The 26,363-nt window shown below is 56.5% G+C and overlaps 2 protein-coding genes and 1 long non-coding RNA gene across 3 annotated transcripts in view; 2 read left to right on the forward strand and 1 right to left on the reverse strand.

Annotated features, from left to right (window-relative positions):
- Ccni2 (cyclin I family, member 2) overlaps positions 1–2,466 on the forward strand; it is a 3,012-nt gene extending 546 nt beyond the window's left edge. The window contains exons 2-4 of the mRNA XM_013507374.1: positions 115–267; positions 790–864; positions 2,147–2,466. Of these exons, the coding sequence (XP_013362828.1) occupies positions 115–267; positions 790–864; positions 2,147–2,443 (525 nt within the window). The 3' untranslated portion in view covers positions 2,444–2,466. The remainder of the gene's footprint in view (positions 1–114; positions 268–789; positions 865–2,146) is intronic.
- Positions 2,467–2,558: 92 nt separating this feature from the next.
- Sept8 (septin 8) lies at positions 2,559–16,940 on the reverse strand (the record flags this gene model as incomplete). The annotated part of the gene is given in 9 exon segments (XM_005376114.2): positions 2,559–3,432; positions 12,244–12,434; positions 12,544–12,676; positions 12,842–13,010; positions 13,175–13,271; positions 14,006–14,167; positions 15,203–15,389; positions 15,724–15,919; positions 16,820–16,940. Coding segments are annotated over 9 exon segments (1,422 nt in total), but the record flags the coding sequence as incomplete, so codon positions are not given.
- Positions 3,360–9,678, forward strand: LOC102005668. The gene is made up of 2 exons (XR_259658.2): positions 3,360–3,447; positions 4,010–9,678. It is a non-coding gene; the product is annotated as an uncharacterized LOC102005668 (long non-coding RNA).
- Positions 16,941–26,363: the final 9,423 nt, after the last annotated feature.

Below are 26,363 nucleotides of genomic sequence, written 5' to 3' on the forward strand. Positions count from 1 at the left end.
GCGGGCGCGGGCGCGCGGGCTCGGGCACTCCGCACCTCTCGCCGCGCGCGCAGGGCCAGGGCCCCTGGGTCCCCTTGTCGCTTTGGTCCCCGCGCACGCGGCGGCCGCCCCTAGGGGACCAGCCCCTGGCCTCCGCTCCCTTTTCCAGCAACCCGAGATCCGCGACGCCTACCGGGGGCTCGTGCAGTGGCTCCTGGCGCTGAGCGGCGGCCTGGAGTTGTTACGCCGGCGCTCAGCATCTTTGCGCGCCTCCTGGCCTCGGTGAAGGTAGGGCGGCCTCCCGGGGGCGCGCAGGCGGCGCTCTGCTCCCCGGAGCGGCCCGCGCGGTGCTCGAACCGGTGCCCCCGAGCCCAGGGCTTCTCTCCCAAGGGTGGCGCTGGGGTTGGAGCCGCGCCACGGTCGCGCCGGGCCCCGGCCCTGCCTGACTCCGTGACCGGCGGCCTTAGAGCTGGGCTGGCGCAGGGCGGGAGGACCCAGCTGGGAAAGTCCTCTTCCTGCAGGGATGCGCTTGGCAGGACGGGCTCGCAGGGCTTCGAGCCTAGACTGCGTCCCCAGAAGGCAGCGTGTGTGCCCTGCTGTCAGCTCCCTGACAAGGGAGCACGGCCGGGAAGCGTGGTTCAGAAACCAAGAGCGTCCTCCTCGGGCCTGTCTAGAAGCAGCACTAACTTTCTTCTGTCCCTTGGAGGAACGCATTTTTGGGGGAAAGGGGCGCTTATTTTCTTAAAGTAACCCCCCTCGGGTCCTTTCCAATTTGCTTCTGGAGTGTGTCCACATGTGTTCACGCCGCAGGTAAGAGAGTGTACACTCCAGTGCGCCATAATCGTGTGTTTAAGACTGGCTGCGAAACTGAACGAAGAGGACGAGGTATGGCTCCCTGGAGGTCCGCACCCGGCTGCACCCGAGGGACTGGGGTGCAACCTTGGGGAGCGCACCGGGTTCCTGAAAGCTGGTGCCCTCGGGATGGTGCGCACTTTGGAACCGTCTCTAACTCCCCACGATCTCTGCTAACCCCCTGCTTTTGGCTTGTGAGACACTCAGACCCCACAAGTGGAAAGAACAGCTGAACCCCGTCCTGCAGAAGGACAGGCCTGGGCTGGCAGACACATCCGGCCTCACTGGTGTCTGCCGTTGAGCTACGGAGAAAAGATCCTTTTAAACCATGTGGCTTGAATTTCGCCCCTAGAAACTATGTCCAAAAAAAGCTGCTTGAGACTTAAAGACAGGGAACTCGGTCCTTGGCACCCTTTTCTGGGAGGTGCACGAGAGCTGCGTGCTCCGTCACCTGAGTTCCCTTGTGGCTTTCAGCTCAGCAGACTGTTGCAGGACCCTCTCAGACCTCCCCCTACCCTCTGACCTTTTCCACTAGGGTGATGGGGAAACTACGACCACTTGCAGTCTCCCTGGGTTGATGTGTGCATCTGAGGAAGGTGCGGGGGGAGTGTGTGTGTGTGTGTCCAGCTCTGAACATTCGATAAAAATTTTAACAGTTGTTGGTTAAACATAATTTGTACCTAAGTTGTTTTTGTACAACAAAAAATAAAGTAAATGACCCTTAGAAGTATCTCGAAGTTATAGTAATACTTTGCTCATCTACAAAAGGTAAGAATGAGTCTTGAATGCTCTCGGTATTTTAATGTTTACTTACAGACAACCTTGTTTGGTCCCTCTGGCCTAGTAAGCCCCTCTGGAGAAAAGTCAGTTTTGCTAGTCCTGAACCACCTTCAGTTAAGGTTGGAGGGAAGGCATGTGTAGCTGTAGTGCTGCAAAAACCATGGGAGGTTTTGACGAGCCTCTCAGGAAACCCAAAGGCCTAAATTTCCTCTCCGTGAGTAGCCGTGACAGGGCTGAGGAACAGGAATGGCAGACCCCATGGCTCCTGGAAAACCTCAGGTAAGTTGTCGTGGCCGAACAAGAGATGGCACAGCCTCAGCCTCCAGAAGACCTGAGTCTGAGCACAGTGTCACAACTTCCTGGGGAACTGGCAGCCAGCTAAGTTCTGGCTGGTGTTTCCTCTCAAACACTTCCTGTGGCAGGCCATTGGATGACCACTCTCCTCAGGGTGTGGACACCCAGTCCCCATAGATGAGAAAACAAAAGCTACTATGACATGATGTAGGGCTTTGGCCTCTTTATTGTCTTTTTACAGTTAATTCCATGTGTCACGGACTTCATAAAGCACTGCGGCTCTTGCTATTCCCCGAATGAGCTGCGGAGGATGGAGATATCTATTCTGAAGGACCTGCACTGGGACCTCCACATTGCAACACCTCTGGACTTCTTGAATATAGTAAGCATGAGGCATTTGCGGAGTCTCCCTGACACTCGTGTGTGCCTTTGGAACAGCTGTTCACGACACAGGACAGCAAAGCACAGGTGTGCACAGGTCCTTGCACATGCACCGCAGCGAGGTAACCCACAGGGCTCACTGCTTATGGAGGAGTGAAAATGCGTCTTAAATCCAACACTGCTACCAGCCTCTCCTTTTAAAAGGACATTAAATTAACTTGACAAAGATATTCAGATGCCACTATTATGGTGAGTTTCTTTTTAAATACACACTGCAAAAATATTTAACTTTCCATTCTATGAATTTCGTACATAAATATCTGTCTGCTTTTGCTACACTTTACACACATTCACTTAGCTGTCTTTATTCACCTACACACAATCCTTACTGAAGCTTTAGACCATATTGATCTGGCACTTAGAAAATATCACACATTAGTTTGTCTTAGTGAGGGGAGTGATGATCGTCCTTAAGGATGTGATTCTGTTAGTAAGGCAAAATTATGCAATGGAAATGTCATAGGGCTTGGGTCTGTTAGGAAGCGTGAAGATTAAATCACTAAGGGCTGTTTCATTGTGAAAACGGGCCACTGCTACAGTTTAAGTCAAGCAGATACAAGTAACTTTTCAGCTCCCTTGATCTTGAACAGTATGTTTCTGTTTTTCAGAATGGAAACATTAATCATCTAGATACTGTAGGCTCCTCATGACCACATCACAAAGCAGAGTGCTTTTCTCTCCAGGGTGGAAGCTCGGGTTGCCCACAGAATGGACATTAAGCCTCAAGCCCCTTCTGGGACCCTGGACAGAAATGAAAAGGACTGGGTCCTACTGGGTGCTCCCCAGTGGAAACTGCAACTGTTTGGACTTTTGGTCACTGATAGTATGAAAAGTATGGGGTATTCTAACATTAAAAACCATGGTCTCTAGTTCCACGCCCTAGTGATGCTGAGCCAGCCCCACGTGATGAATCTGCTGCCTCAGACGAATCCTTCCCTCCACGTCGCGTCCCTGACCAGGCAACTGCAGCACTGTATGGCGGGCCACCAGCTGCTGCAGTTCAAGGGCTCCACACTGGCTTTGGTCATCATCACCTTAGAGTTCGAGAGGCTCGAACCAGGCTGCTGTGATCCTATATCTGATCTGCTAAAGAAAGCACAGGTAGACATCAACTTTGCCCCGGGCCAGGCTCTCATTGTACCCAGGCAGCTGACACTCTAATCCTACCACGGTACGCAGGGCCCTTGGCCCGTGTGGGCACCAGAAGACACTCTGGCCGTGACAGCTCTGGCAGGAGTATGCCTAGGGCTGGGTAGTGCACACGTTGCCAGCCTGTGGACCAGAGTGTGGCCCGTTTTCCTTCCCCAGGCCAACAGGAGTGGGTTTCTGACAGTGACAGAAATGTCTTCTCAGTGGCAGGACATCAGCACAAAGATTAGGGGTGGACTCAGGAGGCAGCAGCCTTCAGCTTAATGTTGAGGACCGCACTCTGGGCCTGTCACTGGCTATCTGAACGTAAGTGGTAGGAGGCAGTCAGAAGCTCTGGGGACAGATAGGTCGGGACGGAATGCATAAACGAGGAGTTTTACTGAGGCTGGAGCTGGCTGTGCCCAGACGGCACTTAATGCCCTGAGTTGCTTCATGCTAACATGGTAGCGCTCTGCTGCCTCCTCCTTAGAGCCTGTGACGGTTCTGCTCAAGGCTGGCCTCTGTTTTAACACAGGTCAGTCTCTGAGCAGTTCAGCTGCTGCAAGGAGCTTGTACTGCAGCACCTGAAAAGTTTGTTGTCATCCTCCCAAGCAGACAACTAGTCACCAGCACCCAGCTTCTTGGCCACTCCCCAGTGCTCCCGAGCATGGTGGGAACCCTCAGACACCTGTGAATTCTTTGGCTTGACTAATCCTGTAAAGACAAGGGGAGCAAGCCCTGGAAGAGCAACTGGGGAAGTCCTGCAGGCCTCAGAAGAAAGCAGGGGCAGGGGTCAGCACAGGTAAGGGTGGTCTGACAGACACAACCCTACCTTCTCATTTGTTCCTGGTGAAGCCAGGGAGATGAGTGGGCCTTGATCAGGACCGAAGGGCAGAGGCCAGTCCTCACTGACCACTTCCTGCTAGTCTACTCGCCAGACTGGCTGGGTCCTCCAGCCTCCCACACCTATCCCAAAATGTGTCCCTGTGCTTCTGTCCCAGCTGTTTGCCGTCTCTCCGCACCCTTTCACCCTGACGTGGCAGTGACTTACATCTCGGGTCTGGATCATGATTAGGCTTTAATGTGTAGTAACCCTGAGCAAGCAGTAAGCACCTTCATCCTTTGTCTCCTGCCCACTCCGACGACTGGGCCCAGGGCGCTCTGCCACTGAGCCACATCCCCAGCGCTTTTGATATTTTGAGACGAGCTCTAGCCCAGTTGCCCAGGGTGGGCTCAAATTTGTGATTTTCCTGCTCCAGCTTTTATTACTCTTAAGCAAAGGCACTTCCTGGATTAACTAGAGGAATGCCATGCTGGCGAATGGATGTTACTGGGTACACCTGTGTGGCAGGCAGGGCTCTGAGAGCTTTTTGTTGGGCTGGGAGCAGGTTCTGGGGCCCAGGCTGCGCCCACTGCTGTGTAGTGAGGTTACTTGTGTGCCTGAGGGGGAGGCCAGCTGCCCCTCCCACGGCGATACCACTGAACCCTCTGTGCACTGGCGCCCAGCTGGCGAAGCCGCCAGCTGGAGCTGTGTGCGTAGCACTGGGGGCCTAAGTGACTGAGCCACACGCTTATCGGGGGTGGTGAAGTCTTCCTTTGTGACTTTCTTTTTTGTGAGTGCTGTGCTGTGGAGGATGGGGATGTAGCAGAGCGGTCAGGGACCAGATCTACCATAATCACGTCTGCATTGTAGACGGTATAATGCCACCTTTTCTTGTCACATCTTGCTTTTGGGAGTTTACATTAAAATAAACTTTGTCAGTAATGCCTGCATCTTATTGTGCATTTGCGGCTACTATTTAGACTTGCTAGAGTCAGACACACCTGGGGCGCTCTCCTGATCAGTACATCAGTAACCACTGATCAGTAACCACCATCCCGGCAGATCCTGGGAAGACCGAAGTGAGAAAGCGGGGCGCGAAGCTTAGGGAGCTGCAGGGAAGGGAGGTGTCCTGAGATGCCACGGGCTGCAGGCTGCTCACGGCCACAGCTGCCCTGCGCCTCCGCCCTTCCAGCGAGGGCCACTGGAGCAGGTGGGAAGGGGCTCAGTCTGAAGGCCCACACCAGCCCATGCAGCTCAGGCTCTGGGGAACTGCTGGGAGGCTCCTGGGCCTCTGAACTCAGTGGCTCCAGCCATAAACTCAGTCCCCAGAGCCACTGCCACTCTGCTGGGGGAACAGAGCAGCAGACCTGTGCACCCCAATCTGAGTTAAGGACAGCCTTGTTGCCATGCCTTTCTGCAAATGCTGGACCTTCCATCTGGGGCAGCTGACACGCGTGTTTTCAAAAAACTGAGCTCTGCCCAAGTTTGTCTTAGATCCTACTCTAACATTTCACAGACATGGGGAACCCAGCAGGGGGATTAACAGGCACAACCCAGCTTCCTTTTGTCCCCTCTCCAGAGGGGTAGGGATTGGCGAAGGCCACAGCAAGCGGAAATGGGAGAAAGCCCAGCGGCAGACGGAGTACAGGGGGCTCATGTAGGAGACACCACCAACCTTTCTCAAACTTGTCCACATACTCTTTCCCGGATGAGTGGGTCAAGTTGGGCGATGCTGCTCCCACACTGAGGGGGCCCAGCTCCTTCCTCAAAGCTTGATGAGAACTTTGCCTCCCCTGCCACCTGCCTCCCCCAGTAGAGGTGAGCTACACCCTGCCAAGGCGGTCTGAATGCCAGTCTTCCGGCCCAGCTCTCAGTTCCCGGACCTCTGCCCCTATTTCCTCATTTTCAGTCTTCCTAGGATCAAAGCAAGGGCTTCAATGAATGGACTCAGTTCTGTGTGTGATTTTCTTCAGCCACCAGTCTGCCCTTCCTTAGCCAAACACCGTCCCGCCTCTCCAAAACTACTGCTACAAGACTTCCACTGTCAAAGCCTAGACCTTAACAAGGCTCCATCTGTACTCTCCCTCCGTGACTCTGCTGGATGCCAAGGAGCAGCTACACCCAGGAATTACAGATGCAGACAACCAATACTCGCATCCCCCCTTCCAGTCACTTGATGTGTGACCCTGGGTAACGCTGTCACCTCCCTGCCTCACCTATACAACAGGGAGTGATGATGTCTAATCTTGGGACCATGATGAAGGTCAGAGGCGTTAGTGCACGGAATGCAGCCGAATGCACACAAATGTTAGTTGTCCCAGGTCCCCCTCGCGCCCTCCACCCCGTCACCCCATCAAGACGCCCGGGCCGCAGACACATTTGCTCTTTTCTGGAACTCTTGCCTCCCTGCTGCTCCCTTCCAAGAGCAACTCGCAGGTGCCTGGGGCAGCATTCACCACTACAATGCGATTCCTCCCTCAGGTTCACAGCAAGACAAACTCGATTTTACCACAGCTGTAGCGTATTAATAGGCTTGGGAAATTTGTTAACTCAAAAGAGCTGCCCAAAAAAGACACCATAAAAACTCAAAATAAATGCAAAATTTAATGGGAAAAAAAAAAAAAACAGTACAAAGTGAATGGAGAGGAACAAAAACAGTCAATGAATGAGTAAATGAATTAACAAGTGAAGCAGTTTTAGAAAAGCATGTTAACATAACAGACTAGCACGGCACGCTCCCTCAGCCTCTCACCCAGTAACGAGCCCCACAGACAGACAGACAGACAGACAGACAGACATAACTGCAGTCAGTCTGTACAGTCGCGAACCATAGCCCGTAGTGAATGAGACCACACATCCTGGTGGGTTTGGGGCGGTTCCAGTTCAGGGCCGCTGGCCGAGCGAGCGTAGTGATTAACCACACCCCCTTTCACCCTCACAAGTCCCAATTATATGGTGATTCTACCCCAAACCAACGTGGCTCTGGGAAGACATGATAGTAAACGCCAAGGCGGTCCTACGTGACGTCCCAAATAATGCCAACGAATGAGGAGGAAAGGGGGGTAAATCAGATCTGCACATGGGAGTCACGCTCCATGACAGGGGGCTGGTTAAAGAATGTCAGACTTTATGCTCACCCTGTACACCAAGACGTAATCTGGTCTCAGCTCAAGATGACCGAATTCCAAACACAACGGCAAGGGGAGAGGTGCACTGAGGTGGGCTAAAGCAGACCCCAAAACTGCAGGTGATGCTGGGCAGGCTCAGGTCGGCAGGCCAGCAGCCAACCACAGCAAGGCCTTCCCTGGCCCAGGCTGCCCAGCGGGCTGCGGTGGGCAGGTGGCAGGGTCTGCCCAGGACAGGCAGGCATCCTCGCTCTCACAGAAGCACTGCTGGTCACTGAGCCTTGCTGTCAAAACCCATCAGCCAGGAGAGGCTGCGTCAAAGGCCGAGCTCTGACCCAGGTGTGTATACTTTCAGACACGGACACAGCCTGTGGAGGAGCTGCTCGCCATCCACGCCAGCCTTTGAGTGTGCGGGGCCCATGAAGCTCTATCTTCAAGGCCCCTTCTAAGGGCTGTACCTAATTCTACATTTATATTTTTCTGTTTAACATGGTCTCCCTAGATAGTTCAAGTTTCCAGCCTTGGTCATGGTGTAACACTTGGAGAATTTTCATTTGGCGTATCAATAAAACCTCCTCTACTGCTGGCATGAGGAGCCCCTCACCCATACAGGCTGCCCCTTTCCGGCTGTGCCTCGGTGGACCTGTAAGAGCCCATCCTTCCTCTTTGGTGTGGTAGGGTGTTGAAACAAGGTCTCCTATATAATTCAAGCTGGCCTTGAATGCATTATGTGGCCAGACCCAGTGATCCTCCTGCCTCAGCCTCCCAAGTGCTGGGAGTATAGGCATGCACCACTGTGCCTGGCTCTCCCTCCATCTATCAACTCAGTATCATCTCAGAGGGGCAGGAGGAAGCCCAGCCTTGGTCCTGGAAATCGACAAAACAGGCCAGGCAGAGAGGGAGAAATGGTGATGGGAAGAAATACAGGGGCATAAAAAGCTACCAACCCAGCAATACCGAGCACAGCCTCGCAGGGCTCCGCTGCAGGGAGCATGCCAGGCTGTGAGAGCCGGAGGGCCCTGCACTGCGCTGCAGCACAGACAGCACCTCTTACCTCCCAGTGTGACAGGCCGAGTGTCCCCCCAACATTCCCAGGCGCTTGCAGACCACCAAGAGCGTAGAGGAATGAATGCTGCTAGGATGTTCTTAAAAATGTTCTTCTGTAGAGTGCAGCCAGAGCGGGGAAAGCCCCAGGCTGCTAATTTTTTCTCAATTTGTCCTAAATATATCAGGTAGTCCCCTCCTCTTTGCCCTGTCCCTCAGCCTGGAAGGAAGAAACAATGAGCTCAGGGCAGCTGCCTCTTCCCCAGAGCAGAGCTCTTTGCACTGGAAAGTGAGGTTGGCTGGGAGTCTTACTGGGAATCCAACACTTAACACACAGACATGGCATTGGTCCCTTTCCTGGGAAGCACCTCCAGCCAGAGACAATGGCTTTGGGCTGCTGTTCCATTTACATTCACAGTAAAAATGCTGGACGTGGTCTTGCTCCTGTTCCACTTTCATTGGTAAAGAAAGTTCAAACACTGTCATTACAGGAAGTTTATTGCCCACCTCTCCCTGTATATTATAGGAGTACTCTGTACATAAGAAAGGCTTAGAGGTTTTTTAGTTTTTAAAAACCAGGGAGTCTGGGTTACTTACAAAAATAATGGGAGAGGATATTATTTGTCTTTATGCTGGTGCCAAAATAAAAATTCAGAAGTGTCTCAAAGTTATTACTGAAATTAAACTCTAGGTTAGAAAAAATTAAAATGAAGGGGGAGCGGGCGATCCTGCAGCGTTTACCAGACCATAGGCTGCGCCTGGGGCACCTCGGGAGTCACCATCTGGACGCTGAACAATGAGGCCTAGCATGGCGGCTGGGCCTTCGCTAGAGTGGCTTACACCTGCTCCGTCAAGGGATAGTGACACTGTAAATGGAAGACCAGCCACTGGCTCTGAAAAAAACAAACCTCGTCAGTTTTGGGTTCCAGCATTCATGGCTTTTGTACGTTTGCATAGAGGGCGTGGCCTGCAGACCTAAGGGTGCCTGGGGCCGGGCTGGGCTGGGCTGGGCTGGGGTGGGGCAGGGCAGTAAACACTGGAGTCTGTCCAGGCTCCCAGTCCGTCCTCACACCATGTTATGGGAGAAGGGTCACAAGGTGTAACTCAAGCAACTTAACACATGAAAGTCTTAACACATGAAAGTCCGCTCTTGACATGTAAGTCTGTGCGTGCGTTAACTGAAAAATAAAAATAAAACAAACAAAACAAAAACAGACACATTAAAAGATACGAAGACCAAACCAAACAGAAGCAAAAGACAGCGAGATGGACACTGGGAAAGGGCAGTCAGTTTGGCATTTGTGACGGGCGAAGCAGAACTGGCTTCAGTTTGTGGCGTCCCGGGCTGAGGGTCAAGATCTGATTGGGAAGTAATTTTGCAGAAATGGATTAAAATTTAAAGAACAAATGCAACCAATCAAAGCCATTCAACTAAATGGTCCTGAAAAATACCCGCCTCCAAAATGCACTCCCAATCTGCCCTATTCCCTCCACCAGGCTGGGAGAGGACTTGCTGGGGGCCATACCCAGCCCGCCCACTTTGGTCTCCAGAAGCCAGCAAGGGCAGCCCCCAAACGGACTGTAGCTTCCCGCCATATCAAGTGAACAGAAAGGGCCTGTTTTCTGGGCCCCAGCTAGAAGGCAATGTACCAGGGCAACCAGACACGAGACGAGCCCCCTTGAAACTGTGCAGGAAACCTGCAGTCTGCACCTCAACTCCCCACCCCCTGCACCCCTGGGCCTCAGGCCCAACCTGACTCTCGGGCTCTGATTCGACTTCTGAGAGGTTTCTCCACAGCATCTTTGCTGGAGACTTTGCCTAGCTTCTCCTTAGCAAGTTGGATGCGGCTAAGCAGGCAGGAAGCAGGGCAAAGGCACTTCGGGTCCCTGGGCCTCTGTCCTCTGTCCCCCGTGTCCCCAAGGAGAAACCAGATTTCTGAGTGGCCAGCTAGAAACCCACACAGGTGCCCCCAACTCTCAAGCTCACCAAGCCAAGGGCTGGACGTGGGACCAGGGGTAGGAGCCACCGGAAAGGAGGGGAAGTTCTCAGGGTCGAGGGGAGCACAGGGCTGGGGCTTCCCTGGGGACTGGAAGGGACTTAGCCTTCCCAGCAGCGCCAGTAGCTGAGGTGGGGTCACTGGCCACTGGGATACAGATTATAAAAAGGAGGCCTTGGAAATGACAACTGAAATGGGAAAGGGGGCCGAAGACGAGGGAAAGTGGGGGAGGAAAGGGAAGTTAAAAAAAAAACAAAAAACCTAAGACGTGTTATGTACACGACCAACTCAAGTTTTTAAAAATGTGAAAAAAAAATCACTATTTCCACTTAAGGAAAAAAAAATGACAACTAGACTCCAACTCCTCATGCCTGGTTCTGGCCCAGGTCCCTCAGGAGAAGCACTTTCCACCTCTTCCCTCCAGTTTGCACCTGTGCACCCGCGCTGTGTGGGGAGATGCATGCCCTGTGCTGCGTGCGTCACGGGGCGGGACAGACAGGCAGACAGCGCTGTGTGTGCCTGCGCACGCAGGCCTGTGTACATTCAGAACGCAATGTGGAAGTGGCCCCCGGGAGCGTTCGTGCCAGAAGCCATGTCCCACGGCCACAGCTGACTGCGCGCTTGGTGGCCCTGACCACCAGCCTCACCGCTGTCAAGGAGAAAGGGTCTGCGCTCGCAAAGCCCAAACACTCCAGGAGATGGAGTGCAGGCGGGGGCCAGGACGGCACACTCGCTTATTTCCTGGGCTGCCATGGAAAGGACGGTACCAGATCACCAGATCGGCCAAGGGCAGGAGAAACAGAGGGCATGGAGATGCTCACTGTGCAGTGTGGCTGGGCGAGAGAGCCTGGCAGCCTGGGCATGTGGGCTCCAGCTCAGGGTGTGGACACTGGCTGTAAAAGATACCACGGAGGGCTGGGGCGGGGCTCAGGGGTCATAGGCTTGTCTAGCATATGTGAGGCCTTGGGTTCCACCCCCATGGACACACACATCCAAAAAAAGGCCAAACAGAAGTGACTCAGAGTTCCCCACCTGGCCACCAAGCGGACAACATCCCTGGAGGCTGTGCCATTCCTATCTTTCTTTCCCTTCTCTACAGGAACAACTTTAGCTTCCCCTAGAGGGGCAGCTCCACTCCCTAGCAAAATCCACGTAGCCCCTGCAGGGGACTGCAGTTCAACCCACATCCCTTCAAAATAGCTCCAGAGCAATCACAGAGTCCAGGGGGCAGTGCTGCCTGGCCTCCAGTGCCTGCTGCCCTAGGTCACCCCTGCCAGCCGCTGTGGGGCCCACACCCACGGCCTCAGAGACTGTCCACGCAGAAATGCCAACAGCCCCAGGGCCTGAGCGACTCCCCCAGACCTGGAGCTCCACCTCTCAAGCTCTGCCTGCCTGTAGGGGAAGAAAGAGCAGGGCTGAGAGCGCTGCAGGAGCACAAACCTGCAGTGAGCAAGAAAGCAAAGAGAGGAGAGAGACAGGAGGAGAGGGAGAGGCTGAGGTCACTGAAGGGGGATGGGGAGGGGAGAGGGGAGGGGGGAGGGGGAGAGAGATCCGGATTGAGACACCAAGAGCACCAGTGCAAGAAAAACAGCAAGAGTGGAAAGCAAGGGAACAAACAGGAGTGACAGCGAGAGGGAAAGAGCGGGAGAGAGCAAGAGAGAGAGAAAGAAAGAGAGAGAGAGACAGAGGGAGGGAGCGAGCTCAAGGATGGAAGTAGCAGGCTCACAGGAGCAGGAGAGAGAGTGCAGGGAGAAAGGGTCAGCGCGGGGCCACCACCTACTTCTTCTTGTCCTTGTCCTTCCTCAGGGGCTGCTGTGAGGTGGCGTGTAAGGCCTGGGACTGCAGGGCCTCCACGGCCGCCTTCCTGCAGTTGAAGGCGCTGGTCTCCTCCTCCAGCTCCCGGCGCTTCTCCTCCACCTTGCGCTTCTCCTCCTGGTGGAGCCTCTTCAGGTGCTCAAACTTCTCGTGCAGCTGGGTGGAAAGAGCAGCGCTTGGCGCACACCCGGGCACGCCGGGCTGAGGCCCAACCTCCGCACCGACAACCTCCGCACCCGCAGCCTCCGACCCGGGGGGCACGCACCTCCCTTTCTTTCTCCTTCAGCTCCAGCTCGGTCTCCTTCACTTTGTTGACGAACATCTGCCTCATCTCTTCCTCCTTCCTCTGCAGCTCACTCAGGAACTCCTTCCTCTTGGCCTCGTACGTCTCTTGAAGGCTGTGGAGACGCAGAGCAGGGAGGTCCAGGGTGGGACATGGCAGACAGCAGGGGCGGAGCCCAAGCATGGACTCAGAGGGCCCTGGAGTGAGAGGAGACTGGGCGCCCAGCAGCTCCACCCAGCCTGGCCCAACTCGACCGGAGAGGGCAGGCGTGGGCTGTCACCTGAAGGGCTGGCTGTCACCGTCACTGTCCTGGAAGCCCATCTCCTCCAGCTTGCAGCGCCGGTAGAGCTCATAGTGCCGACTGTGGGTCTGCTCGCGAAGGTCCTCCATGTTCACCCGGATCAGCATCTCCCGGAGCTTCACGAAGTCGCAGTGATTCTCATTCTCCACTGGAAGCGGGAGCACAGGGGCGTGAGGCAGGCACGCGGGCGGGCAGGGAGACGGTGTGCACACGGCCAGGGTGAGGCGGCGCGCGGGTGGGCTGAGGAGGGCAGCGCAGGCGGGGCAGGGCCGCAGGCAGCAGGGCGGAGGGCACTGGCTCGGCCACACTCACCCTGCACCACTCCCCAGGGGTACTGCCGCGCTCGGACCAGCTTGTTTCCCACCTTCACCTCCTCGGTGCTGCCCACCACAGCAAAGGGCAGGTGTGCCTGGAAAGGGCCCAGGTACGCGTGAGCACCGAGCAGACACCGGAGTGCAGACTCCTGCGGGCCCTGTGGCGAGAGCCTTGAGCCCAGCGCTTCTGCGGGGGTTTTGTTGTTGTTGCTCTTGTTTTTGGTTTTCTGAGGCAGGGTCTCACTATGCAGTTCAGACCGGCCTGGAACTCCCTATGTAGCCCAGGCTGGCCTCGAACTCTCAGCAATCCTCCTGTCTCAGCCTCCCAGGTGCTGGGTTTATAGGCATGCGCCACCACACTGGGCTTCTAGCTTTTAGAGAAATGTTCTAGATTTTCCAAAGTGTCAGTGAGCTGAACTGTCAGCCCTCCCCTTGCCATTCCTGACTCCGACATGTTCTTTCCCAGAGTCTTTGGGGGTGTTCTTTTCAGGGCCATTAGAGCTCCCTAAAAGGGCCTGTGGGCCTGGCTCCCTCTCAGGTTCCCAAACCCTGGCCTCCCATCTCTCACCCCTACAGGCTTTAGCTTCCCACCCCGAGGCCAGGCCTTGTGTCACTGAGTCCAGCCAAGCCCAGGGCAGCCCAACGTCCAGCTCCACCTCACCCCTGCCCACAGCACACAGGGCTGGCTGGTGGCAGATGCCCATTATCTGCTTGTCCCGGAGCACGTAAGGCTGGAATCCCGGCGGACACAGGCTCCCGGGGCTGTGCCTGCGATCTGGCTGCTCCGCACCGCCCAGCCCTGGAGCCACGGCTCTTGCTCAACACTCACATTCATGACTGCATTAATCTCCGCGACAGCCTCGTCATCAGTGGGAAACTGGTAGATCTGGACCCCATTGCTGACCAACTCGCCCATGATCTTGATCTTGAACTTGTGGAGCTCACTCTTGGAGATGGTGTCAGCCTTGGCAATGATGGGAATTATGTTCACCTGCCAGGATTGGGGGAGGGTGAGCAGGTGAGCTGGCTGCCCACAGACAGCCCCGCCCAAGCCATGTCCCTACACAGAGGAGCAGAAAGCCAGGAAGATCAAGCTGCACCCAGGAACAGTCCTGAGGCCACGGTGATGGGCTGTAACCATGGCAACCAGCTGCCAGCTTCTTACAGCTCTGGTTCCCCTGAATCACCATCCAGCCCTAGAATTAGTCCCCCTGGACACAGTCAGCTTTGACCCAGAATGTCTGACATCTTAACTGTTCCAGGGCGTGACAGAAGCAGGAACTGAGGACTCAACTCCCCGCCAAGCAGGTAAGGTGAGCCATCCGCAGCAGTCATGGGAAAATCTCAAAAATTTCTTTTATTTTCCCTGGTACCGAGAATCGAACTCATGACCTCGGGCTTGCCAGGCAGGTACTGTGCCGCTGAGCTAAATCCACAGCCCTCCAGGATTTCTTTGATTCAAAGATTTTAATGGTGAAAAGTAACTCGAGGGGGAAGGCAGTGACGTGGGAGCTGACAGGTGACTGTGGCATCTCCAGGGCCCCAAACTATTCCTGACCCCTCCACAAAGCCACCCTCACGTCTCCTCGTGTCTCCCCAATTCTGGGCCATGCTCTCCTCCCACCAGAGGGCTCAGACAAAATCCACGGGGAGGCCATGTCAAGAGAGAAAGGGCTCGAGGCGGGCAGAGCTAGGACTCTGGAGTAGGGGACATGGAGGAGGCTGAGGCGGGAAGGGAAGGGAAGGGACACTCGGAACAGAAAGCGTGTTGAGGCGGCCATCATTCCGGGAGGAGGGAAACAAGCCAGCAGGGCTGACAACAAGAAGGAAGGGGCTTAGGGCTGGGACTCGAGAAAAAGCCCCGAGGAGAGGTGCCCTGGAGACCAGTGAGAGTGGTGGGGCCCACTGCAAGATAGGACCCGGAGAGAACCAAGCCAAGGGGCTGTGTGCGAGCCCCTGACCGCGTCCCTGCGGACCCAAGGGACAGCCAGTCCCAAGGAAGGCAGCACAGGGGTGGGGCACGCACCTTGCTGTCTAGCTTCTTCATGGTCACCAGGTCCAAGGACTTCAGGGAGTGCCCAGTGGGCGTGATGAAGTAGAGGCACACATGGATCCTCGTGTCGTGGTAGTCGAAGAGGGAGCGGCGGATCTTCAGCTCCTCCTGCAGATAGTTTTCAAACTGTGCATCGATGTAGTCGACTATGGGCCTGTAACTACAGACAGCTCCGTCACCTGGGAGGCAAGAGCTGAGCCGCGGCCCAGGGACCAGGCTGCCCACCCTCGCCACCAGCCCCTCTTCTTCCCACGGAACAAACTGCTGTGCTCTCTCTGGGAGAGCCCTTCTGCCAACCCGCCCCAAGGAACAACCACTCAGCTCCCGACCCCAGAGCTCCAGATGTTCCCTGACATCCTCCCAGGCCCCTCTGAAGTGTGGGGGGTATCGGACTGGGGGCAGTTTGAAATAAGGGGTGCCTGGGCAACAGAGAACCGTGGTTGCCACGGGAGAGATGGATGAGGCCAGGCAGGGCCGCCCTTCCCGCCTCTTGCCTGTCGTCCTTATTGATCTGGTCCCCGAAACCCACAGCGTCCACAATGGTCAGCTTGAGGTGCACATTGCTCTCCTGGAGGTCGTAGGTCTGAGGCCGCAGGTGCACGCACTCCTCGTGGTGACTGGCCTCCTCGGTCTCAAAGGTCGTGTTGAAGAGTGTGTTCATCAGGGTGGACTTGCCAATGCCGGTCTCCCCTGCAGGGCGGGGACAAGAGGGAGAGAATGAGCCCCAGAGGCTGGGAATGAGACTCTCCGTGGCTGGGGTCCAGGCCAGGTGAGGGCTCAGGCGTTCTCAGCCCTGATACAATCAAAAGTGGCAGCCACTCCATCATGTCTCCAGCCCTTGTCTCAGAGGCCTCAGAAATAATGTGGGGGGGCTGGTCCCATGGCGCTTGAATGTATCAGACCCTGGGTTTGATCCCCAGCAATGCAAGAAAGGAAAGGGGGTGGGGGTAGAAGGGGAAGATGGAAAGAGGAGAGAAGAGGCAGAACAAGGAAGCAGGGAAGGACGGTGGTAGGTCATCTAATGCACAGCCTGCCCTGGGCCCCATCCCTACAAGGCCCAGCGTGGGCCCGGAGCTGCAGCAGGGCCAGGGTCTAAAGCCGCCAGTGGTTCAGCCTGTATGCCCTGAGCTGCCTCCGCTCCATGTCGTTCTAACTGTGGCAGGTGAAAGGAAACGACAGAGGGTCTGGCCAGGCGCTCCAGAGAAAGTACCCTGTGTGGGGCCATCTGTTCAGGCACGGGCTGGATATCTGTCACATGCTACTGTGATGAAGGGCAGAGACTGCTTCCCCACAGCATCCTTGACACATGGTGAGTTCTTGCTTTTTAAATAAATGAATCAAAATCACTGTGACAAATACCTGCAGTTTATAAAGCACTTTCATGTGCCTAATCCTGTGTGCTCTTCATGACAAGACGGGCCTGGAGTCGGGCCACAGCTCCGATCCTGTCCTGCACCCTGGCAGACACACCAACCAAACCCTTGTACTCTGTCTGGGAAGCCCCACTCAGCTGGACAGGTAGCCAGGGCACCTGAAGGCTCTCAGCCACCCTCTGTTTGAAGATGTCCCTGGCCAGGCCACGGCACTCACCCACACAGAGGATGTTGAAGCTGAAGCCTTGAGTGACTGACTTGCTGACCAGCTGGTCAGGGAGGCTGTCGAAGCCCACATGGCCGCCCAGGGAGAGGTTCCGGGACTCCGGCTCCACATTCTGCAAGAGAGAAGCAAAGCAAAGCACTGAGCCCCCGGGGAAGCAGTGCAAGTCAGGGAGATCGCACCTGAGTGCAACGCAAGCCCCAGACGGACAGCACCGGAGCTCCACGCCTGGCTGTGGGGAGAGGGTAAGGCTGCCGCCCCCCAGAGGCCCTCCCTTTCCCAACCACTCGCGCACGCTCCAGCACATGAGCCTCCATGGCCAGCCCCCGTCGCACACCCCCAAGAGCAGAGCGCGCCCAAGGGCCCCACTGAGGCACGGGCCCTCATAAAGAGGGCCCACCACCCATCCCGCCACCCTCCAGTCCGGTCCAGCCTCGGTACTTAGAGGATCGAGGGAGGGTGTTGTGCCGGGCCTCTGCAGAGAGGGGGCAGCCAACCCCGGTTGAGCTGGAGCACTGGAGCTGGCCCATCACACTATAGAGAGAAGCCGCAAAGACCGGAGGCAGGGGACCCAGGGCAGACTCGTGTGTGTGGACGGCTTTTCTGGCTTGCCTGGGAAAGACAGCAAGGTGCTGCCCCCCAGGGGAAGTTCCCAGGCTCAGCCCCACTTTGGGGCAGATGGACTCAGCTCCACGCTGGGCAGAAATGAGCCTCATCCTTAGGGGGCCCCTCTTCCTGACTCCAGCTTGAAAGCACAAGGACAGGAAAGAGCCGAGGGCTCAGGGTCCCACCTGCTCCCAGCTGCAGAGGACAGGAGACAGGTCCTGAAGGACTGGCAAAGAAGCTGCCAATTGGAGCTACTGCAGCCCTTCTGCAAATGCAGGTACAGATACAGAGCACGGGCTGAGGACTAGATGGAAGGGCCAGGCTCCTGTCCTGCAGAGGGACCTCCTGGCACCAGGCACCTGACCTCTGCAGCCACGGCTTCCAGTCAGTCTCTCCCTGCAATCAGAGCGCTCCGGCCCTCAAATCCAACTTCTGCACAAACCCACACCTCCCACCTCAGCCCTGCACCAAGGACATCTAAGTGTGTCTCTTACAGCCGAGGGCCCACAGGGCCACCTGGGCAACGCACACACAAGTCTGGGGAACCCCTGAGAACCCGTTCTCTCCAAACCCCCTCTCTCAAAGGACCCTCTGAAACAGCTGATCCTCCTTCCCCACTACCCGTTCCCACGGCAGCATGTCCGAATCTCCCCACTCAAGTCCAGCCCCATTAGGGCAACAAACAACCCAGCAAAGAGGTCCCCCGGCAGCTTTCCCTCATCGAAAACAGCACCTGGAGCCCAGGATGTGCCGAAGCCGTTGGCATGGCGTTCCCGATCGTCCCCACGGGCTCAATTCCAACCAGCAGGTTACTTCCAAATTCACCTTTCCAGTGCTGCCCTTCGCCAGGCCCCAGAGCTCTACCTTTTCCCTGGCACCTGTTCTCACCTGGCCTGAGCACTTATAGCCCGTCCAGAGCCCCCACCAGTGTGATCCCACTTCCTTGCACTGTTAGCCACCCTTTAAATATATGAGTTCCCCATGTATTCCACAAGCTTCGGGAAGTCAGCTGCAAGTTGGGAGAGTCAGGTTTCCCATCCTTGCCACCCTCCCCTGCCCCAGACCTGGAGGACACTGGCCATTCATAAGCCGAACATGGGCTGCAGTCACCACCACGCCGCCCACCTCATACAGGGCTTGATTATTTAGTCTCCGTCCCACCTGCTCGTGGCAGCTTGAGGATCAAATGGAGGACAGAACAGTCAGGCTGGAGCTTTCTTCTTTTTGGGCAAGACTAAAATTCTCTAAAATGTAAGGCGTGCTGTGCTTGCAGAGAAGGCTATGTGTTTATTCATCCTCTTCTTCCAAGGGTGACACAATCAGGATGCAATCCAACATCCTGTAGTCTGCTGCCAAAACCCACCGAGTCAGCTGTGTCTGGAAACCGCACATGCCACACACACACACACACACACACACACACACACACACACACACAAAGCCCGCCTGCCCGAGTGCTTGCAGAGAGGCAGAGAGACAGAGGCTGTCCACACCTCAGCCCCACCCCACCGCCTGCTTCTTAACAGTCCTGGGCTTCAGAGGCTCAGAGCAGCTCTGGGGGCTCCCAAAGCACTCCAACCCCAGCACAGCCCCTGCCCTTTCCTCACATAGCGTGGCTCTTGGTGGGGAAGACAGGCAGCTCATCATCCCCGAGTTGTTGCCCAAGCTGCACGGCCACTAGGAGCCCCAGACCCGGGATTATGTCTGCCCAGGAGCCTGAAGGACCAGTGGGGATGTCAGTCTATGGGACACACACACACACACACACACACACACACACACACACACACACGGAACATCCAGCCACTGGCCCTGGTGGAGACAGTATTCTTCTATGGTGTGATAAACTAATGTGGTCTAAGAGGTGACGCTAAGAGTGACTCTCAGTAATGCCAGCCTCCACGACCCCAAATTTGGCATGGACGACGCGTGACCCACGTGTGCCGTTCATACCTCAGTGCCACCTGCAGGAGTGTGCTGACCTGAGTGGGGTCGCACCCTAGAACAGCCAGCAGCCCCTAAAGCATCTCCTGCACAGCTCAGGCACCACAACTAGGAGAGACCAGGTCTCCCCGCTGCCAGCCATGCCCTGGATAGGAGGCAACCAGCTTGCGCCCATGGTGGGTTCAGCTACGAGCAAGGGACCCGGGCAGAATCTTCATCACCATCCTGTGACCACTAGGGGAGCTGGCCGAAGGCAGAAGTGTCCTCACAGCAGATGGCAGAACCAGAAGAATCAGAGAGCACAAACCGGCAGCGGCCCTACCCTGCGCTCGTCCCTCCACCCCTGGCCAGACAGCCCCTAGCGGCTCAGCGAGTTCACCAGCACCTGTGACGGACAGCACCCGAGCGCCAGTCTCCTCCACAGTGCAGCTCCCGTGCACAGGACAGGGAGGCAGGCAAACAAGGAGCCTCCAGGCAAGAGCAGTGTGAAGGCCAAGTGTCATGGAAAGGAGAGCTGTCGCAGGTGACGCCAGCACCCCACCGAGGTCCGCCCGTGTGAACTAAGCCCAGTGAGTTACACACAGTCCCTCACTCAGTCCCTTCCCACTCTGAGTGGCAGACACCGCCTCACAGCGGAGAAAACCGGCAGAAAGCTAGGGCTCTCACCAGGGCTCTCACCTGAGAGCAGGGCAGACCTCTGTCCCAAAGCACTCTGCCACACTGCCTCCACGGCTCTGGGCTCGTCGTGCCACTCATCACACTCATCAGCCCATTTGCCATGTGCCAGGCACGGAGACGGCTGGCAACGAGAAGATGGGGCACCGGACCCTGGGCGCCTACAGATGCCAGGCAAATAACACAGACAGACACAGAGGACAGCACAGTAATGACAGTGACCACAACAGTAACAGTTAACACTCGCCGAGTACCTGCTACATACGGCTCTAATTTAACCCTGCTGAGTAAACACATCGGCCCTAAAAGGCCAGCTGCAATTGTACAGTGAGGCCACCAAGCCACCAAGGGGTTCGGCAATGTGCAAAGGCCCACAGTGCTCAGGGGAAGCCAGGAGCTGAATGGAGACAGTGTGACTGGACGGGTACCGTGCTTGCCATTTGCTGTGCCACCTGCTGGATGAAAGACGGCACTGATGTGGCCAAGAGCGGGTCCCCCACGAAGAGGGGGAGTCAGTGGTGGGAGACTGCAGGGCCCATGCTCGTGCGTATCCCGTGGCAGCCACCGTCATGCAACTCCAGCCAACTGTAGCAAGGCGGGTCTGGGGTTGCTAAGTCATCCAGTTTTTCAAGAGAATCCCAACTAGATCTTTATGTGAAAGTCTCTACAGCCTAGACAGACTGAGAGTCCAGGGAAGGCCCAACGTAACACGTCAGGGGCTTTCTAGACCAGAGGCCTGGCAGTCTGCAGGAGGCTGGGCTGGAAGGGGACAGTCTTCTCCGGACTGGGACATTGAACCTTCAGATAAGCGGGTCATCCTGACTCGGACCCTGGACAGAGGCAGACCCTGGGGTGCTGGGGGGCACTCCCACTGTCTTTAGAACCCTAGGAGAGACAGAGTTGGCAGCTGAGCTCTGCGCACACGATGAGGAGCTCCACGGGGGCCGTTACCCCCTCTAATCACGAACAAGCTTTCGGTCCTGAGCCAGGCCCCAGGCTTCTGTGTCATCACTTCTTTGGCGCATCAAAGTCAACAACCAAAATAATGCCTGCCTGGGCGGCTGGGCTCCTCTGTGCCCGGCCATCCGGACCACAGTGGAGGGCAGCACTTTGTCATGCAGCCCAGCGGCTAACTAGGGAGTCCTTTTCCTGATCAGGAGATGCCCGAGCCGAGCATTCGGGAACTGCCTGTCTCACCCAGAGGCAAGATGGGACCTGGGAGAGGAAACCATGTCCCTCCTGTGGCTTGTCCACACGCCGAACAGGCTTTATCCAGAAGGAGTAGAGAATCTGCTGGGTGTCCAAAGCAACAGAGCCAGAGAAAGGGGGATGAACAAAGATGCCCCAGTCTAAGCATGCTGCTGGAGTGGAAGCAGAGAGGACACCCCACCTCCCTGTATGTGGTTCCTGAATCCTGGGCAAAGAGCAGCTCCCCACCCTAGGCCTGCCAGAGTTTCTCAGTGCTTTGGGCTTGGAACTTGTTTTTTTTTTTGTTTTTTTTTTTTGAGACAGGGTCTTGCTATGTGGTTCCGGCTGACCTTGAACTCACAGCGATCCTTCTCCCTCGGCCTCCTAAGTACTGGGATTATAGGTGTGCACCACCATGCCAGGCTACTGGGACTCTTCTCCTCAGGCTCCTAGTCCTAGTATCCACAGGCCTCAGCACCCTGCCAGGCAGACAGAAAGCCCACTCCCCATGAGCGCTCCAGCCCTGGAGGCCCTGTGAGGTCAGAGGTCACTGTACCACTGGGAGCCTTCTCCACCCATGTTCCAGGCATAATCATCCTACCCCAGCTCCAGCTGCTGGGGCCTTAAATAGCCCAAGCAGAAGCCTCTGGCCAGAACCCATGGTCATAAGAACAACTGTCCTTGAGCCCAAAAGGAATCCCAGGAATTTTCCCAGGAAAGGCTTAGGCTCTGGTCCCAGGATTCCACAGCAAGCCTTAGGCCCAGGTCAGAGGTTACGGGAAATAACCAGAAGTGCAGTATGTGGGAGGGCTGGGGTGGGGATGCTGCTACCCTGGGCATGAAGGGAAGAATACAGACAGGTCATACCTGTCCTACATCAGGAGGGCACCTGGGAACCAAAGTATCTCTCCCCTAGTGTGGAGACAGAAAACAGGACAAGACTAAAGCAGAGGTCAACATTCACAGTGCCACTGTGGCGGCAGCCAAGCCACTGCTGGTGAGGCTGCAAGGGCCACCAGTCACCCCCCACGCCAATCATTCCTCCCCTCCCCCAAGAAGTAAAGGAACCTGTGAGCAAAACTACCCCAGGAGCCCCAGGCCACCCCGCCCCTGACCCCAACCCTCGGCCCTCTCCGCTCCCCTGTCCCCACAGGGCACTGCTCCCTCTTCTGTACACACCCAGCCAGGCTGCAGCTTATTAACTGGGGATGGCTCCACTCACACATCTGTCAAAATCATCCCCACGCCGCAGGCCTAGGACATAAACACACTATGCAGCCGGCAAGGGGTCCTGCATCCCAGATGGGGAAGGTGCTCTAGGCGGCCGAGGTCCTGAACCCAGGCGTTCACAGTTCCTCACCAGGCCCAGGCACTGCAGAGGCAGCCATTACTGCTTGCCATGGGTAAAGCCAGCGGCGGCGCAGTGTGGCGTGGCCCGGCTGGGAGGAGACGGGGAGGGGGCGGGGGAGGGGGCTCTAGGAAGAGGATATGGGCAGAAAACACCTGGCCTCCCTCCCTGCCCAGGACGGAGGATGGTGCTCCCCAGGGGCAGAGGAATGCATGGGCACCAATACGGCCAGTGCAGGCAAGGGTGACGCTGTGACGTGTCTCTGCCACCTGCCCACTCAGCCAGCACCAAGGTGCAGAGGGTTAGGCTTGGCCCTGGCCCACAGCCAGGTGTGGGGAACGGACACAGGTCCACGCCTACAGCCCCTCCCGAAGCCCAGGCCCCAAGCAGCCCCTTCTAGGCCCCTCAGAAAACAGAATCCACCTTGACTGGACAGGGCTTAATCCCTCTTCCCCCGGTCCTGTCCCCCCAACTTGGCCTGTACAAGCGGAGTTGGAAGCTATGTGCTCTGAGGAGGAGGTCATTTAATCTGCCCCAACGTGTCCAGATGTCCCATCCTCCACTGCTTCTTCCCAGCCACAGGTCCTCACATGATCCCTGAGGATGCAGATGGCCCCTCAGGGAGTCAGCAAAGCGCACCCTAGCTCCACCTTGGGGCACTCTGCCCTTGGGTGGTACCCCTTCCCTAGGCAGCTGTGCCTCCCTCCCGCCCGCACAGCTCCACATCTGGCTGTCTGGCAAGGCTTGCGCTTCGGGGGCCATGCCTGGGGATCCTGAGGTCCAAGTGGCAGCACAGAGGCAGGAAGCCCAAGACGGCTGCAAGGGACTCACGGAGGCCAGCTGGCAGTCAGGCCCTTTGCTCTGTCATCCTGCTGCTGCTGGCCATGCCTTGAGGAAGCTGGGCTGCAGCCATACAGACTTTTATGGTAGTTACTGGCCCAAATACATACCTCTACCTAGCCCACCCTAGGGCTCGGGTTTCAGAGGACTCCACCATCCCAGGCATCCGAAGGGGCCTCAGATGCTGGTGTTTAGGGCTTGGATACTCCTTTACTGGCTGATGGACACAGCCTGCTTCCTCACCCAACCACAGACTGTTGGCATCAAAAACATGATGGACACCAAGCATCCAGTGCTCTTCCTACCACCTATAGTTTGTTTGTTTGTTTGTTTGTTTTTTAGGATCAGCAATGCCTTTCAGCCTCGCAGCCAGTGAAGATCCAGGCAGACCTGAAGGTGGGCACCCCCAGCAAGGTGCAGTGCCCATAGGCAGGGAGGGCGGGGCACACCCACCTCTGGGCTAGCAGGAAGAGCTGCTGCTTTGCCCTTGGTGCTCATGTGTAACCCCTCAATGCCACCAGGCGCTGACAGCTGCCAGACAGCTCCTTACTCAGCTCTTGTTTCTACTTCAGAAAGGCTCAGAAGGGGGTCACAGCCACTTTCACAGGACGGGGGATGCTTAGCTGTGATGGGGGCCTTGGGCCCCACTGGTATGAGAGTTGCCTCCCACATCTCTTGCTTCAGGACCTAAGAGGCACTCCCTGGATAGTCTGCTTCTTGGGGAGGTGTCAAGATGACAGGGGTGACAACGGAAGTAACAGATGGTGCTGGGGATAAAGCAGATAGGGGGGTGACAGCTGGGAAAAATGCCCGCGTGAGGCTGAGGCGCCTCACGTTTCTTCTCCCCCTCCCACATCTCACTTTCCCCAGGCCCCATAGCGTCTGAGTCCCTCACCACGGAGCATGAGCCTCACCCTGCTTGATTCTAACAAGAGAAACAGAGGAGCTGGCCCTCAGGACAGGAAGGCTGAGTGTCAGAACCAGCGCAGGGGCCAAGCAAGGGTGGACAGCGGTCTGGCTGCCCAAGGCAGAAGAGGCAACTGAAACTCCCAAGGACGTTCCCCACATGCACACAGAGCAGGCACTGACCTAACCCTCAGGGCTGAGCTCGGGCTGAGCCCAGGGGTCAAGGCTGAGCCTCTGGTCTATATACACGTTAAATATACACACCCAAGGTGGGGACACCGGGAGCTCTGCACACCTGATCTCCTCAGCTCCAGGTCAGGACAGTTCCCAGGCTCTCGAAGGCTGGGCTGACCACTGAGCGGGCCAGAGGGGCGGTGCAGACCTGCCACGCCGCCACTGCACCCTGGAACTGGAGAAAAGCCAGGCACACAGAGGCTACAAGTCCTCTCACAGACTCTGAAGAATCAGTATGGCTGTGGCAAGATAAGCAAGTAAACGCCTCTCCCAGGATGACAAGCCAGGAGGAGAACGGAGTGTGGACTCCTAAATTCAGGCCGAACTCCACCCAAGGTCTCCACCCAAATTCAACCGCGTCCAAGTCCTCCCAGGAGCCTGGCGTGGAAGGCGTCTGTCCCTCTGGCTTCACCAAGCACAGCAACAAGGCTCGCACTCTTTCCTGAGTCAGTCCCCTCCGGCCACCAGGAGTATAGTACTCAGACTGCTCAGAGATGGCCCAAGAGCCACCAGCAGGACGGCCCCGCCAGCTGTCTGAGGGCTCTTTCTGCATGTGCGTTTAGGAAGGAAGCCCCTCCAGAGAGGCCTGGAGATGGGGCAGAGAGGACCCGTCTTCACATCCACAGAGATGCTGGGTTTCACGCGCCAGTAACTGCACCCTCACCGTGTGCCAGACACTGGTCAGGTACCCCACCTGGACCCCCTCCTTGTGTCCCCACCATAAGCCTATGAAGGAAGGAGCACTCCTGATCCTATCATGCAGCTGAGAACACGGAGGTGTTAAGTACCTTCTACAGGTCACATGGCCAACAAATAACATCTAGGATTCATATCAAGGCATCTGATTCTGGTTCTTCGACATACCGCTCCCACGGGCAAGATCAACTGTTAGAGCAACCTCTGGCCACAGACAAGACCCAGACATAACCTTCTGGTCAGGTGGGCACGGAAAATGCACAGGCACACACGCGCAGCCACGCAAGCACACACAGGTCTCCTGGCCCCCAGCAATTCCACAAGTCTGTTAGGATTCAGGAGCTGCCTTCCCCCAGCATTTAAATTCCAGTTCACAACAAAGTGGATCTTGCATTAGCTCAGCTTCTGGGTCTGTTCTTTATGTAGTTTAACTTACTTAACTGACACACAGCCCCCCTCCGCAAAGGGAATCAAACACCCCAGTCCAACAAATTACGAAACCAAGAGCGCCTGCTTAGTTATGCGGATTTCCAAAGTAGACCGACGAATGTATTTTCAGATTAAAGGAGACATCTACATATATAAATTCAGACGACAGTATTTATAGCATTAATTACATAAGTCCCGGCTCCCTTATTTAGCCCCAGAGCCAATTCGTTATCGGTCACATAGTCAGAATTCCCCTCCCTCCGCACAGCTCTGGGCCCTCCCCCTCCCCTCTGTCCTCCCCCTGCTCCCAGCTCCCTCCCCCTCCTTCCCCCCTCCCCTCCCCTCCTCCAGCCGACCAGGGCCTCACTTGCTGGCCAGGAGGACACAGTTTCCTTCGCTGTCACAGCCTAGCCTCCCAGACACACCCAGATCCAGCCCTCCACACCAGGGGACGTGCAGACAACCCCTCAAAGGCCTCCCTCCCCCGGATTATTGTGAAAAAAACCTCTGGGAAGTTAGCCACAGCCTGGCTCAGCGCCAGAGCCCCCCTGGCGGGGACCCCGCGCCGTCAGCCCCTAAGGCGGCAGCCCGACGGGAGCCCCAAAAGCATCCCCGGGGCTGGACGCGGAGTCGCCGCGGCGTGGGGACCGGCTGCCGCAGCCCGACCGCGGA

The sequence above is a fragment of the Chinchilla lanigera genome, unplaced genomic scaffold (genome assembly GCF_000276665.1).
Source record: "Chinchilla lanigera isolate Chin_1 unplaced genomic scaffold, ChiLan1.0 scaffold00007, whole genome shotgun sequence".
NCBI lineage: Eukaryota > Metazoa > Chordata > Mammalia > Rodentia > Chinchillidae > Chinchilla > Chinchilla lanigera.